Raw genomic sequence first — 16,071 nt, 5'->3', positions numbered from 1 at the left:
TCTGTTAATAGAAATTGAGGAAAGCCTAGATGTTGGACTTACCAAGCAAATACTTCAATCAACTGTCTTGAAAAAAGCTCAGAGAGCTCAAGGAAACTATGTAGAAAGAACTACAGGAAATTAAGAGAACTGTGTCTCACCAAATAGAGAATATCAGTAAAGGGAAGCTAAAAAAAGGAACCAAGTAGAAATTCTGGAGTCAAAAAGTACAATAACAAATTTTACAAAATCACTAGAGGGTTTCAACAGATTTGACAAGACAGAAGTTGGCAAACTTCAAGTTAGGTCAGTTGACATTTCCCAATCTGAGGAGCAAAAAGAAAAAAAAGAATAAAGGAAAATTAACAGCCTAAGACCTGTGGGACATCAAGTATACCAACATAATGGGAGTCGCAGAATAAAAGAGAGAAAGCAGAAATATTTGAAGGAACGATGGCTGAAAGCTTACCAAATCTGATGAAAAACATTAATCCAGACATCCCAGAAGCTCAGTGAACTGAGTAGATTTTTTTTTAAAAGATCCACTTTGAGACACGTTATAACCAAACTGTTGAAAGACAAAGAAGGAATCCTGAAAGCAGCCATAGAGAACTGACATGTCACAAAAAAGGATCTTCAGTAAGATGAATGTCTGATTTCTTGTCAGAAACCATGGAGGCCAGAAGGCAGTGGGATGACATATTCGGTATGCTGTTAAAAAAAAAAAAAAAAAGCAACCAAGAATCCTGTATCAGGCAAAATATTCTTCAGAAATGAAGGAGATGTTAACACATTCCTGGATGAGCAAAAGCTGAGTTTGTTGCTAGTAGACCTTGCCTACAAGAAATGCTAAAGGTAGTCCTTTAAACTGAAATGAAAGATTATTGCATGTAGTTGAAATCTGCATGAAGAAATAAAAATAAATTAGTAAAGGTAAACATAGGTAAATATAAACATCAGTATTAATATATATTTTTTTTGTTTGTAGCACTTTTTTTCCTATATGATTTAAAAGATAATTACACCTAACAATGATTATAACATTTTTGGGCACAAAACGTATAAGGATGTAACTTGTGGCAGTAACATGAAAGGCAGGGGATGGAGCTATATATAGGAGCAAAGTTTTTGTCTCCTATTGAAGCTTGGTATTAATTCAAACTTAACTCTTATAAATGAAGATATTAAAACATCCTTTGCTCATGGATTGGAAGACTTAGTATTGTGGAGATAGAAATAGTCTAAAAATTGATCTACAGATTCAATCCAATCCCTGTGAAAATTCCAACTGACTTCCGCAAATGTGGACAGGCTGATCCTAAAATTCATATGGAATTGCAAGGAACTGGTCCTCAAACAGCCAAAACAGTCTTGGAAAAGAACAACAAAATCAGGGAACTTACACTTCTTAATTTCAAAACTGACTACAAAGCTACAGTAATTCAAACAGTGTGATATTGGCATAAAGGCAGACATATAGAACCATGGGATAGAACTGAGAAGTCAATCTAAACATCTATGCTCAAATGATTATTGACAAGGGTGCCAGGACCATTCAATGTGGAAAGAACATTCTCTTTAACAAATAGTGCAAAGACAACTATCCCCAAGCCAAGTAATGAAGTGAGATCTCCACCTTACACCACATAAAGAAATTAAAATAGATTTTAAAAACTAAATGTAAGAACTAAAATAAAAACTTAAGGAGAAAACAGGAATAAATCATAACCTTGGATGTGGTGATGGATTTTTAGATATGACACCAAAAGAACAAGCAACAACAACAAAAAATAGATAAACTGGATTTCATCAAAGCTAGAACTTTTGTTTCAAAGGATACTATCAAGTAAACAGACAACCCACAGAATGGGATAAAACATTTGTAAATCATAGATCTGATAGAAGCCTAGGATCCATAATACATAAAGAACTCTTACAGCTGAACAAAAAGACAACGTAATTTTTAAAATGGGCAAAGGATTTGAGTAGACTTTCTCCACAAAAGACATACAGGAGGCTGATAAACACATGAAAAGATGCTCAGCATCACTAGTCAGTTTAGGCAAAAGCAACTGAAAACCACGAGATACCACTTCACATCTAGCATGATAGCTATAATCAATAAGACATGTTGGAGAGGATAAGGAAAAATTGAAAACCTGATATATACTTGCTGGTAGGAATGTAACTTGGTACAGCTGCTGTGCCAAAGAAGTTTGGTGGTTCTTCAAAAACTTAACATAGAGTTACTGTTTGATGCAGCAATTCCATCCTTCATTATAGACCCAAGAGAAATGAAAACACATCCACATAAACTTACCCACCAATGTTCATAGTGTTACTCATAATAGCCAAAAAGTGCCAACAACCCAGCCGTCCATTGATTTGATGAATGGATGAATAAAATGTACATCCATACAATGGAATATTATTCAGCCATAAACAGGAATGGAGTTCTGATACATGCTACAATAGAGATGAACCTTGAAAACATTATGCCAAGTGGAAAAAAAAATCAGACATAAAAAAGTCATGTATGATTCCATTTATATGTAACGGCAAGAACAGGCAAGTTCACAGAGACAGAAATGTTGGTGGTTTCTAAGAGATGCTGGGAGCAGGAATGGGAAGGGACTGCTCAGTAGGTACAGGGTTTCTTTCTGGGGTGATGAAAATATCTGGTTTTAGAAAATGGTGATGACTGCACAACATTGTAAAGCCACTGAATTTGCACCATTTTAAATGGTTAACATTTTGACTTTTATGTCAGGTGAATTTTAACTCTGTAGAAATATTTTTTAAAACTTTAATGTGTACACAAATCCCCTGGGGATCTCATTAAAATGTGGATTCTGATTTAGGAGGTAGGGCCCCCAGTTGTGCATTGTCAGTAAGCTCCCAGGTGAAGCCCCTTCTCTTCACTCAGGGCCACACACTGAGTAACAAGGCTAGTCAAGGGCCCTTCCACTGTGTCGCCTTACGATTCTGGGCCTCAGGTACGTCTCCTCTGTGAACCTACTCCTGCCCTGTCCGCCCCTATAAATAAGGCGGGCAGAAGCCCAGACCCACTGGGGCTCCGAAGTCTGAGCCTGCAGGGGGTGTGAGTCTCAGGGCATGACAGCAGATGGAGAAGGGCGTGTGGCTGCAAGGGTCACTGTCAGCAGACACAGAGGGGACCAAAGGAGTAGTTTTTATTTTGCACAAAGCTGAGGAAGGCAGGCCAGAACGCAAAGCTCTGTTCACAGAGGAGAGTTGCTGTATCAACTGCCAGCGGCTGGTGCTCAAAAGCGATCTGAAAGAAAGGGGGCGGCCTCGGAGTCAGCAAACAGGGGTGCTGAAGGCTCCTGCCCTCCCAGCCCAGTCCCCTGGGGACTCCCGTGCCAGGAGACACTGCTGATCAGAGGGATGCCGGTCTTCCCCGAGAGGGTCTGGTGGTGGCAGAGGAGAGGGAAAAGGTGTGTAAATGGCCAGGGAAGGAGGCAGCTGCTCTGAGTCAGGGCAGTACTGAGAGGGGAACTGATCCGACAAGGTGCCCTGACTGGATGCTGAGCTGCAGCAACCCTGGGGGTGGGGGCAGAGAACGCCTGGGTTGAGTAGGGGTGATGCCTCCCACATCTATCCGAGGAGGAGCTGGAGCCTCCTCGGCTTGTCCAGGCTACACCATGGGGTGAGGCAGCCGTCCCCACCCTGCTGCCCAGCCCCCGAGGCTGCCTTCTCTGCTCAGAGCTGCTCACCATCTCCGTCTCCTAGGAGGTCAGGGATCGGGCTGAAGGGCCCTGGGGGCAAGTTCCAGGCCAGCTCCTCCAGCTGACCCAGCAGGCCTTTTACTTCTGCCTCCAGGTCCTCCACCGTCTTCTCCACTGTCTAGAGCAAGAAGAGATGGGGGCAGGGGAGAGGTGAGTAGAGGACAAAGTGCCAGGTCCTGCTTAGTCAGACATATCCTGGGGAGCACCTGGTAGTCAGCCCAGTGGGGTGCAGTGGGGAGAGAACTGGGTGCCAGGGGAGCTGGGTCCTCCCTGCTCAGGCTGCCCCGCCTGCCCCGCCTGCCTCTATTTCCCAGATGACAAAATCCTAAAGGCTCACTCTTTAAGGCCACCCCTGGCTCTGGCACTGAGCAGTTTCACCACTTAGTAACTGGTTTGTGTGACATGGAGGGACCCTGGGATTCATTTTTCAGCCCAGCGTTTCAGGACTTCACCACTGGGAGTTCACATTCTTTTTGTTGCCCTGCCCTCTGGTGGCCATTCTGCCAAATTACAGTTTGGGGATTTCAAAATTTTCTTTATTTAGAGTTCTTAACATTTTTCGTGAATGAACCCTATTATCAGTCTGGTGAAACCTACAGACCCCCTATCAGAAAAATGCTTTCATTGAAAAAAATAAAACATATAGGATTTCCAGGGACATCAACTGCATTAAGATATCAACATATTAAAATTAAATTTTGATATAAAAATGTATGTATTTATTAACTTATGTAAGTAACACCAGGTCTGACAACTACTGAAATTTTGACATACTGATTGGAATAAATCATATGCTGAGATATTCCCAACGACTATAATAGGGTGAAACTCTGATTTGTACTGATAACAAAGTCACATACCGTTAATACTACTATGGTTTGTTGACTGTATTTATAATGAATGAGAATGCTAAATTTCAGTTAAAGTTTTGTGAAAATAAAGTGCAGTTTCCCCCCCCAACACACACAAGTTTATGGCCCCAGGTTACAAACCATGGTTGTATAAAAAACACTGTGACTGAATTTCCACCTGTTGTGAGTGATTACGCAGAGATCTCTGGCTGGGGCTAAGGGCAGGTAGAGTCTGTTGGCGGCTGGTCGGCCTCACAGCCCAGGTCAGGCAGGGAGACGTTGAACATGGTGGCCAGGGAGCAGGACTGGCCTGGATTTCCTCAATTTTCCATAGCAAGATTGGCCTGAACCCTCCAAAGCCACCCGCCTGGCAGGTGGTCCTGAAGCTGGATGTCCTCCCAGGTCACCCTCATTACCTCCTCCAGGACGTCTAACCGGCTGTGGATGGCCATGTGCTTGTCACACCCTGTGGCCCGAGCTGGGTCTCCGTGGGAGGGGATGAAGGGTTCGGCAGCTGTGGGAAAACAAGTCTTGTCACAGTGGGGCCCTCAGCTTCTCTGTAACACTAGAGACTCCCGCAAAGCCCTGGGCTCAAGTGAGGTGGCTCCTGAAAACAGTCCAAAGAGAAGCAGACGAAGGCTCAGTGTGGGTCAGGGTGTGAGTGTGGGGCTGCCCCACTCACTCACTGTCTCTCAGGCCATGGTTACCTACAGACCCAGGTGGGCTTCCTCAAGGAGGTGCTGCCTGAGCTGGGTACGATAAGGAAGGGAGGAAAGGTTTCAGCCAGGGAGGAACGGCATGTGCAAAGATAGAGAGGCATGAAATAGCATAGCTCAGTGCACAAACCCTCAGGGAGTCTGGAGTGGCTGGAAAGTACAGGGTGGGTGGGAGATGAGAGTGGATCATAGAAACGAAGTCGGGGTCCTTAATAAACCAATCACGATGCTTGTTTGGGGGGTTTAACAAGAGTCATGTGGCCATATATGAACTTTTAAAACACAAAGAATGGATTGGAAGGATCTGTCTTTGAAAGCAAGATGTTATTGCAGTAATCGGCATAAGAAGTAATGAAAGGAGACAGTAGCCACAGGAAGAGAGGAAGACAATGTATGGAGATGTGTTAGTGACAGCATTGACCTTGGGGACCAGTTCGTATCATCTGACATTTTATGAGTGCTCACTATGTACAGCATGGTGTGCTAAAGAAATGTGTTAACTCAGTCAACCTCTACAACCACCAACCATTATCCCCAGTTTACATGTAATGAAACTGACGCACAAAGGGGTGAAATGATACGTCCAGCATCACACAGCTTGTAAGCTGAAGATCTGAGGTTCAACCTGTTCAACTCTTAACTCATCATTTTCCTCCCCAATATTGGTTCTCCCTTGGTTCTTCCTGGCATCACCAACCCTCACACCAGAAGTCTCAGAGCTCCAGTTTCAGTGCCTGCAGGGCACCCAAGTTGGCTGGAACCTTGGAGAACAGGTTGGAGGATACTGTCCCAGAAACAAAGAGAAGAAAGAGCTTTAAGAGGAGGAAACGGTCAGCCTGGCCTAAAGCAGCAGGGAGGTCTAGCAAGATGAAGACTAAAACACTGAGCAACAGAAAAGTCGATGCTGAATTCCACCCCAGCACTTTTAGCGGAGAGGTGGAGGAGAGCAAACTTTAGATCAGGGTGGGAATGAGAAGGGGAGGAAAGGTCAGGAGGCAGCAACTTAGATCCTGGAAAATATTTCCAAGAAGCTTGGCTTTAAAGGAAGGGAGATCTGATCACAAGGTCTAGCGGAGTGTTTACTGTTGTCACTTCTGGTTCTTTAAGCATTGAACACAACCATGCTTAGAGCCTGAGGACCGGGAGAAGATGGGAGAGCTGAAGGAATGCATTTCCCAATAAGATGTGAGGCCATGGAATCCAGCAACGGTGGCAGGGGCTAGGGACCACCTGTGGAAGGAAGAGAGAGGAAATGTGGCAAAAATGGGTTAAAAAGTTCTACTTAAAGGGCTAAGAAGTTGAGTGAGTCCCACCTGATGGCCTCTATTCACTCTGTAACGAGGGGAACCATCTGCTGAAAATGCATGCGGGGTTAGGAAAGGAGAGAGCCAGTTGTGACGTTTTCAGGAATTCTCGGAGTGGGTTATCAGGTGCAGCCACTAAAATGGAAGCCCTGGCAAGAGTAGCTACACCACAGAAACGGACACAGGCTTTTTTGTTTGTTTCCCGAGAACCACACCCCTGGATGAGGGGTTTGAATAAAGAGAGAGCTCCAAAAGGGGGTGAGGACAATGAAGGAGGCAGTTAGGAGGACCCTGTGCAGAAGGACCCAGAATCACCAAGGAAGCCCCTCCCCCAGCAGCTCAGCAGGTGGGTGCAGGGCAGCAAAGACAGGGGGCTGGACAGGGCTGACACCTGGGAGCCTGCAGGATGAGCGCAGTGGACAGCAAGAGAGCAAAGGAACAGAGGATCTGACCAGCAAGGACTTAAGGGGATGAGCTCTGGAGTCTAGCCTGGATAGGAAAGGGGAAAAGGCCAACAAGAGGAACAAAAATTGGGAGAACTGGAGGGGCTGAAGGGATGGGAGGTCTTGATGAGATAACAGGAGTAACCGAGAGAACAAGTGATAAGGGATGTTGCAGTTTTAGCTTTTAGAGGTGGAACAGCTTCAGAGTGACAAGATCAAGGCTGTGGCCACGGTTGTGGGCATCTGAAGCGGGGTGAAGGTAAGAGTTATTGGACTTAATCTTTGTAGATGCAAAACTCTTCTAAGACCTCGGAGTTGGCTGGGTTGCCCAAGGAACCATATAAAGTTGACCAGAAGGTTGGCAGTTCTTGCTGTAAGGACGGGGATGGTGAGTCATTTGGCTGCTGATGAACGTGTAACTCTGAGAGGTTGAGTGACTTGCCCAAGGTCACACAGTGGGCTGGACCTCAAGCACCCTGGCCTTCTCCCGGCCCCACCTCAGCAAGCCGGCCTTCTGGAGCTCTGCCAGAGTCCCCTCACCCTAACAGTCTCTGGTCCCAACTGGATCTGGATCCCAGCCCTTCCACTCAGGAGCAAGAACCAAGAGCAGGCACAAAACCTTCTTCCACTCTGAGCATCTTCTGTGGTGAACAGTTCGCGTTTTTACATTCTCCTTTTCATTACAGCCCTCCACTGAACTTAGAAAAGCCTCCTCAAGAGACAGTGGTGTAGTTGTTGACTTTGGGGAGGGAGAGGGTGTTACAATGGCACTTTGGCTGTTTTTTTTTTTTTTTTAAGGGAGTCTTTCAGAGATCTAGACTGAAATATTTATAGATGAAATGCTATGATGTCTTGGATTTACTTCAGAACAACCCAGGCCTGGCAGTGGGAGGAGGCATGGCTGGGGGTACTGAGCAAACAAGCTTGGCTGAGATTGAGAACTGTTAAGACTGAGCGATGGGGACACGGGGTTCATTCTGCTCTTCTCCATACTTTTGGATATACGGTTTGAAATTTTCCGTAAGAAAAGCCAGTTGACTGGTGGGGTTGTTAGCAAAAAGCAGAAGCCATCGTGGGCTTTGTGCATTGACATAAAATGTTCAGGACGAGGGGGGGTGGTCTGAGAAACCCCACCTGGAGGGCTGTGCTCCATTCTGGCCCACGCGTTGTGGGAGGCCTTGAACAGGCAGAGGCAGGTCTAGAGGGGGCCACGGTGAAGGGACTCCAGATTCTGACTCACTGGGCTCAGCTAGAGATGAAAGACTTTGAGGGGGCAGGAAGAGCTGTTCTCGCGCACAGAGGGCTGTCTGGGGAGAGGGGTTCTGTGTCCACACTCACCCTCTGTAGGCTCTGCCCTGTGGCCAAGCCTTTCCCCTGAGCCCCACCTGCCCCCTCCCAGACCCTACACTACTCTTCCCCTCCTCCCAGCCTTGGCCAAGAGGAGGCAACATAACCCGGCCAGCCAAGCGGGGCCCCGCCAGTTCTGTAAGTCACGGACAACATGAATCTGCTTCCCTCCCTTAGCCTAAAACATCCTGTTCCCTACGTGTCTGCGATGAGGTCTAACTTGGCTCCCAAACCCCTCCAGGGAAGAGGCTGGGCCGAGGGCTGTTCTCCACATCACACAGCAATAATCCCTCACATCTGGACAGAACTGCACCCTGGGCCGCACCGCACAACTGTCTGTGAGCTCATCCAGCCTCCCAGCGGGCTCCGGGAGAGAGAGCTGGGGCAGAGCCAGAGCCGGGCCCGGGCCCGCACCACGGCCTGCACCACTGTGTCCCCACCCCGCCGGGGCCTCGGCGTCCATCTCAAGGGATCTCAATGCACGACAGCAGGAAACACACCAGTGACCCCCCCACTCTCCACCAGGCTCAGCCACAGATGGGTGTGAGCCCCTGGGAGCCTTCCTCTCCCTGAGCCCCTGCTGCCCACTGTGGACCCCAGGGTGGGGAGGGCGGAGGTGCTGCCGGCCCAGATGTAGCTCCTCCGTGATCCGGCTCTGTCTCTCAAGCCTCAGAACTTAGCTGCAAGGACAGAACCAGGATGAGTCAAGGACAAGTTGCCAAGAACTAGGCAGGAACTTCCTTTTCTTCTTGCTTCCCCACTAGTGGGAAGGGGCTCCCGGTCATGCCAGCTTCACGGGGCTTTGGGGAAGCTCAAAACAGGGAAGGAGGCAAGGAGGCTGAAGGATTATCACGCTCGGCCGTGGGCAGCCAAGGCTGTGGTTCCCAGTGTTCCCTTCCTGCCTTCGCTCCCGCCCTCCCGGCCCCGGCCAGTTGGGAAATGGACCTTCTTGGATGCCGGGTTGTTTTCCCTGGCCTGGCTCCTGCTCAGGGCCTATGTGTGCCCTGGATGGCGGCCACGGGTGGAACATGGTGAGAGCGGGCTGCCGGTGGAGGCCAGAGGCCCAGGGAGGCACTGGGCTAACTTCTCCAGTTAAAGGGACATCCCTCTGGGCCCCCATTCTCTGAGCGGGCAGCACAGCCCTCTCCACTGACAGGCAGAGGAGACCTTTTGTCTCTGCATCCAAACACTGAGAAGGCGCACACAACTCAAATGACTCCTGACCCTGAAAGGTGCTGCTGTGCCTCTGAACATCAAAGACAGCCTCTGCTTTGACTGGTCCCACTTGTCACTTGGGGGTTAATTCTATTTGACCACATTCAATATAATAGCATAATAAATTTTACCACATTCAATATTTGTATTAAAATTTGTGATTCCTGCCAAACCATCAGTGGTTTTTGATTTTTTTTTTTAAGCAGAACACTTTTCAGTTGTATGAAGAACTCTAATCTGTGGACCTGCTCTAGCTGAAACAGGAGAGGGACCCTCAAACCCCCCTAAATGGGAGCTCAGATTCTGAGGAACATTTTTATTTTGTTCTGTTTGCGGAGCGATACATTCTGTGTCCCTTGTTCTCTGGTCATTTTCCAGATGTGGATTTGAGCCTTGGTGATCACCCGGAGAGCTTACCAATGTCATTTCAATACATTCAGTATCTGGTTAGGTGAGGATACAAGCTGAGCTGCTGTAACAGAGAGCCCCCCTCAACCACACACATGTCAGTTCAGAGGCAGACGGGCTGGTGGGTGGGACTGGCAAGCTGCTCTGCTCCCCGAGGCCATACAGGAACCGGGATTCCTTCTACCTTGGAATACTGTGTTTTTTTTAATCCACTGGGTTATGAAGTACTAGAACACTCCCAAACCCCTACCACGCTGAGGTCTAGGAGGCCACCCAGGATAAACCTCTCTCCATGCGCCGCGAACAGAACACGAGGTTGGGAGTCAGAGATGCAGCCCCACCTCCAATGCGTGCTGACTGTGCTCTTTGCCTCTCACCCAGCTTCCTCGTCTGTAAGGGATCTGCCCTGCTCTGTCTACTTGGAGGGATGGCTGTGTTGAACTGAGGGGATCCTGCACTTGAAGGTGCCTTGGAACTGCTAAGTGATGTGCAAATGCCATTTGGGGCACTTACCAGGTGAGCTGGAGACCGAGCAAGTCAGTGAATGCCTCCGCGGCCCTGCCACTCCACACGGAGCCAGTGCTCTTTGCTAGATCCCGCTGACCAGGTCTCCTCAAGGTGGGGCGGTGTCTGCTCTAAGACTAAACCCATGGAGGGGCCAACGGGGGGGTGGGGGGTGCTTCTCCAACAAGCACACAGAGGGCGCAGTCCTGACCAGGCTCAGAGTCTCTAGTACAAGCCAATCCCACTTGCTGGATCCCTGGTTTCTTCACATTTAGAATGGGTACAATCATACTCTATTTGAAGCTACAGTCAATTGGTGATCACTTATGTGCCAAGCTTTGTGTTGGGTGCTTGCCTGCATTAACTCATTGAATTCTACCTGTGAGTTTAGTACCCTTAGGAAACGAAAGATCAAAGAGACTGAGTAACACACCCAAGTAGACTACACAGCTGCCAGGTGGCGGGGACAGGATTTGAATCCTATCTGTCTGTGCTGTGTACCGACTGTTGGGTGATGAATTAAGTGCCTCCCATCTTAGGGTCTCCTTTGTAAAATGAGGGGCTGGACAGATTTGGGGCAAAGGGGACCTGTATGTATGACACCTTTGCACCTGTCTTGAGGCCCCACAAGAGCCCAACTGTGTACACTGGATCGAACTGTCTTTGAGAGGTTCGCTCCCCACAGCACTCGCTTTTGTTAGAAGAAATGCCATGATCCTCACCACAGCCCTTCAGCATCTTCTTCTTTTATCCAAAGCAATAAGCAGAATCGCAACCGAAGACAGATGTCCATGGGGACGTGGAGTGGTGGTGGACAGCGGAGAGCCTCCCCGGAGGGCCCCAGGGCATGGGTGAGAATGGCTAACAGGACTAGGCTCTAGGCCTTTAGATCCCACTGATGGCAAAATAGGAAAGGAGCCCAGCTGAAGCCTTAACTTAAAAAAAAAAATTCTCTACAAGTAACACAAAGCAGTCTGCTTCACTCAACCCATAAAGAACTTTTACTGGTGACGGTGAAAAATCCTAATACCACAATTGAAAAGTCTAAGACAATTCACAAGAATTAGTAGAAATAACTAACATGCACTTGAAGAAAGTCTCACCTAGGTAGTAATCAAAGAAATGCAAATTAAAGCAATAAGCCACCTTAAAGTATTCTCGCAAAAAAAACCACACCAAACCTAACTGGAATGTGAAGAAGCTTCTAGAGCTAACTACCAGTTTATAGACAATACAGGGGAGAGAAGAACATTCAAATGACATCTGGGGGGTGCAGGCAGCTAAAACCTAAATGTGGAAAAGCTAGGCTTAACAACTCAGCTTCTTCAACAAACACACTTTAAGAAAAAAAGGAAAAAGAAATTACTAAAGAAACTTAAAAATTTACTGAAAGAAACTTAACAGACACATCGATCAAAAGCAATGTATTCACCTTATGTGGATCAAACAAACCAAATGTAAAAACAAGATGCAATCAGGGCAGCTGAACACTGATTGGATATTTGCTGATATTAAGGAATTATTGTAATAAATTTTAGAGTGTAATAAGGGTAGGGTAGTTACGTTTATCAAAAGATTACTTATCTTTTAGAGATACACAAAGCAGTATTTATAGATAAAATTATATAATGCCTGGAATTTCCTCGAAAATAATCTGAGGGAGGGGAGAGAAGGTGGGAACAAAAGGTAAATCAGGACTGGTCAGGAATGCATCCTTGTTGAAGCAGAGTGATGGGCACATTGGGGTTCATTATACTATTCTGTGTTGATATCCAAAAGATTTCATGATCAGCAGTTAAGAAAAACAACGGTATATTGTCTGAAGTCTGAAAGGTTAATACACAAAAATGTGTAAACTCTATGTGAAATTACATTAATATGTTTATACTTTCTTCTTTAAAAAAACCTACAGCAATGAACCTATGTAATTAGAGAGAAAATAATGTTTAAAAACAGCTTTAAACTAAAGCATATATACCAGTCATGGCTAAAGGGACCATAAAAAGTCAGCGACTTGTGGACAGTGGCCAACCCCACCCTCTGGGGGAGCACAGACTCGGCTTTGTCCCCTTGGTCCTGGAGGTGGGGGCTCCGGGAGGAGGAGCAGGGAAGGAAGGGGAAAAGACGGGCACTGTGGGCCGGGCTTTATGCAGGGCTGGTCCCAGCCACTCCTCACGCAGCCTGTGAAGAAGCGGTGGCTGGTCCTGGTCCTCCTTAACCCACCTCAGTGGAGAAACCAGGGCTTAAGAGAGATCAGCAGAGCTGTCTGAGGGGATGAGGGCAGGAGCCGACGTGTGTTGACACGTGTTCCGTGTTCCGTGCTGGGTGCTTTCGTTCCATCCAGCTCTGCGTGGTGGGTGCCATTCTCCCCAACTTACAGAAGAGGAACCAGTCTCAGGGAGGTGATGTGACTCACCCAAGGTCACCAGGGCCAGGACTGGCCTCAACTCTTTCCCTGGGTGCTCACTCCCACAGTTTCCTGTGCCCTGAGCGGGTCTGGGCGAGGGGTAAGGAGACCTTCCATCTTAATACAGGGCGCTTCACCTGGGTGACTCACATCCACTGGCTCCAGGTTGATGGAGGAGCTGGTGGGCTGAGGGGCAGGAGCCCTGGATGCCTAGAGACCTGAGCCTGCCTCTCACCTGCACAGCTGGGATAAGCACCAGCTACCTCTGATTGAGGCCCACAGGAGACATGGGGTAAATGGGAACGTGGCTTGTAAACTGTAAAGTGACATACAAACTGCAGAGTCTTGGGGTGGCAGAATGAACATCTGTGTGTACAATAAGTGCCTCTGTGGCCAACCCGTCCGACCCTCACCTGGGAAGGGGCAGCCCTAAGACAGCTGTCAGGGAGGGGAGAGGGGCAGGGCACGAGGGAACCCAGCCAGCGGGGCACCCAGAGGGCCTCTCCCTCCCGCAGCACCCCCCCCCCCAAGGCAGCTGAGGCCCTGGGGGAAGCTCTCCAGAAGGCTGCTGAGTGGCCTCACCCAGACTGCAGAACCCCCAAGGCCACCTGGCAGGTAAAGCAGTGGCCTCCTGGCCCCTGCCTGGCTGTGCTGGGCGCAGGCCTGGGTCATCCGCCCGCAGGAGCTCAGCTTCCCAAGGAAATTCCCGGTAAAACCAGGCCTGGGCGGCCCTGCAGGCCCTCTGGGCGGGGCGGCCGCATCCCGCAGACGTGACCTTCCACCTTGTGAGCCAGGTCTCCTCTCTCTCCTCCCGACCCGGGGCACTGAGTCTCTCCGCTCTCGCTCTTCCTTTTGGTCTCTCTCAAATCCTTCTCTTCTCCTCAATGTCCTCTCTCTCTCTCCCTCTCCTCCTCCCTCTCCCCCAACCCCTTTCCCTTGCCATCTTAGTTCCTCTATTTCTTTCCCTCTTGTTCCGTTTGCCTCTCAAACTCCTTTTTCTCTCTAGCCTCATTCATGGTTCATACCCGCCTGTTTACCCAAAGTCTCTTTCGGTCCCAGCCTCTCCCTTTCTCAATTCCTCCGTCTCTCCTTTCTAATTCTCTCTGTCCCTCTGCCTTTCTCTCTCCCTTTTTCTGTCTCCGTCTTTCTCTCTGTTTTCTCTCACCATCCTCCTCTCTCCCTCCCTCTCTTTCTCCATCTGGCTCCGTTTGCATCTCCCTCCCTCTCTCCTGCTCCATCCTCGCGTTCCGCGATCTCCCCGGCCCCGGCCCCCGCCCCGCGCCCGGGCCCCACTCACCGGCGAAAGCGCCCGCGGCGCGGAGCAGGGCGAGCCCGGCCAGCGCGCAGAGCAGGGGCCGCATGGTGCCGGCCGGCGGAGCGCAGCGCAGCGTCTGCCCGCGGCCGCCCTCTCCGCCCTCCCCGGGATCGCGCCGGCCCGCCTGGGAGGAAATGCTCGCAGTCCCAGCCAAGATTCCTGGGCGGCTCCGGGCTTTTTGGCTCGAGCGAGCCCGCCCCCTCCAGAGACCCCGCGGGCGGAGGGGCCGACGTACCCGGCTGGGCGCCTCCCCAGGAAAGGGCCGCGCTCGGAGCCCCCCGCAGCTCCCCGGGGCCCGGGGTTCGTTATGAGCCCATTTCACAGACAGGCCGACTGAAGCCTCGAGAGAAGTTCCACCCACACCCTGTGGCGCAGGTTCTGCACCCTTGACTGCACGGAATGTGGAAGCTTTTCTCTGCCCACCAGGAATACATAATCAACTCTCATTACATTGGACAGTGTCGCCCTGAGAGGAAGATTCAGAAGCGGTGCCTGCCTCCTATAGAAACTTTGCTAAAGGATTGTTTGTTAAAAGAAACTTTTTGTTTCACAGTATTTTGAAAGAAACTTTTCAAAAGAAGGTAAAATCATAACTTTAATCCAGGTATAAAATGGGCATGTGCTGAGGATTTCATTTAACTGATGAACGAGGGAACCAGTAAGAGGTGACAGACCTTGGGAAGAAGACACAGATCTGGACTATTAACGTGAATGTGCAAATAGAGGTAAAACTGGCTGCTTCCACACTGTAGAGAAGGAGAATTAATTGAAACTTTCACAGGACTAATTTGTGTATCTAGACAAGAACTCTTTTGCATAGCTATCTACAATTTCCAGGCTTGTAAAATGGCTTAAAAGCAATGAAAGGCCCAGAGCCCTAACAGAATCAGAATACTTAAGCTCTGAACTAGTTAGTGTTAGGTAAACTCTGAATGAGGTGGGAAACGTAATAATTCTCGTATTCACATCTGCCCTCGCGTTCATGGTCTAATAACCACCATGATATTAATGAACAATAGCTAAGCTTTGATTTATTCTACATACACCATCTCTCTGATCTTCACTGCACCCCATGAGGGGTGCATTATTATGTCCATTCTGCAGATCAAGATATTGAGGCTTAGAGATATTAAGAGCCTTGCTGATAGTCACACAGTGGAGTCAGGATTTGAATCCAGTTCTGCCACCTCTGCAGATTATCTATAGATAGTAAAATACAGGGTGTCCCCAAGAGCCAGGGACAGGGAATTACTCCATTCTAAGCAAGCTCAGAATAAGAGCTGAGTAGGGTTTTCAGTTAACTTCAAAGCATCCCCAGCTCCCTCTGGTTTAGAACACAATAATCAAACCCTCACGCACTCAACTAGTGTGGGAGGTGGGGTAAGGGAAGATTTGGGAAAACAAAAAGCAAAAGCCTCAGCCCTAACATCTGTGCTGCAGAGCCTTGAGTGTCCCCCTTGGCTGCCAGTGGAGCCCCTTCGTCACCAAGCCCAGGAGAACATCTTTATCCATCAGGGGGCCCTATTAGGGTTAAATGGAGCCCTTGCAGATCAAGGCTGCGTCTCTGCCTTCTCTGTTCCTGACTGTGGCTGTACAGTTGTCCAATACAGTCACCACACTAACCTGTAATCCTTCCTTCTCTCCTCCTCCTCCTCCAGATAATAATAGCCTCAGGCACACAAATCCAGGCTTTGAGTCAGCAGATCTTGGACAGAGACTAGGATCTAAATTTTTAAAAAAACTCTTTTGGGAATTGGGATGCCCACGTGAACTGGCTCAGAAGAAGTACTTCTTTCAGGAAAACCAAGAATTTCTTACACTTGGTAGTAGGACTTT

At 48.6% G+C, this 16,071-nt stretch overlaps 1 protein-coding gene and 1 long non-coding RNA gene across 2 annotated transcripts; one reads left to right on the top strand and one right to left on the bottom strand.

The window, feature by feature from the left end:
- Positions 1-2,509: 2,509 nt before the first annotated feature.
- PLAC9 (placenta associated 9) lies at positions 2,510-14,369 on the bottom strand. Its single transcript, XM_064487992.1, has 4 exons — positions 14,218-14,369; positions 4,993-5,090; positions 3,714-3,843; positions 2,510-3,271 (listed from the first exon to the last, which is right to left on the bottom strand). Exons 1-4 carry the CDS (start codon positions 14,279-14,281, stop codon positions 3,261-3,263), a joined length of 303 nt encoding a protein of 100 aa, XP_064344062.1. The 5' UTR covers positions 14,282-14,369; the 3' UTR covers positions 2,510-3,260.
- Positions 3,816-9,773, top strand: LOC135321816 (uncharacterized). Its single transcript, XR_010381910.1, has 2 exons — positions 3,816-3,875; positions 8,628-9,773. It is a non-coding gene; the product is annotated as an uncharacterized LOC135321816 (long non-coding RNA).
- Positions 14,370-16,071: the final 1,702 nt, after the last annotated feature.

The sequence above is a fragment of the Camelus dromedarius genome, chromosome 8 (genome assembly GCF_036321535.1).
Source record: "Camelus dromedarius isolate mCamDro1 chromosome 8, mCamDro1.pat, whole genome shotgun sequence".
NCBI lineage: Eukaryota > Metazoa > Chordata > Mammalia > Artiodactyla > Camelidae > Camelus > Camelus dromedarius.
This window is presented reverse-complemented; position numbering and strand designations above follow the sequence as displayed.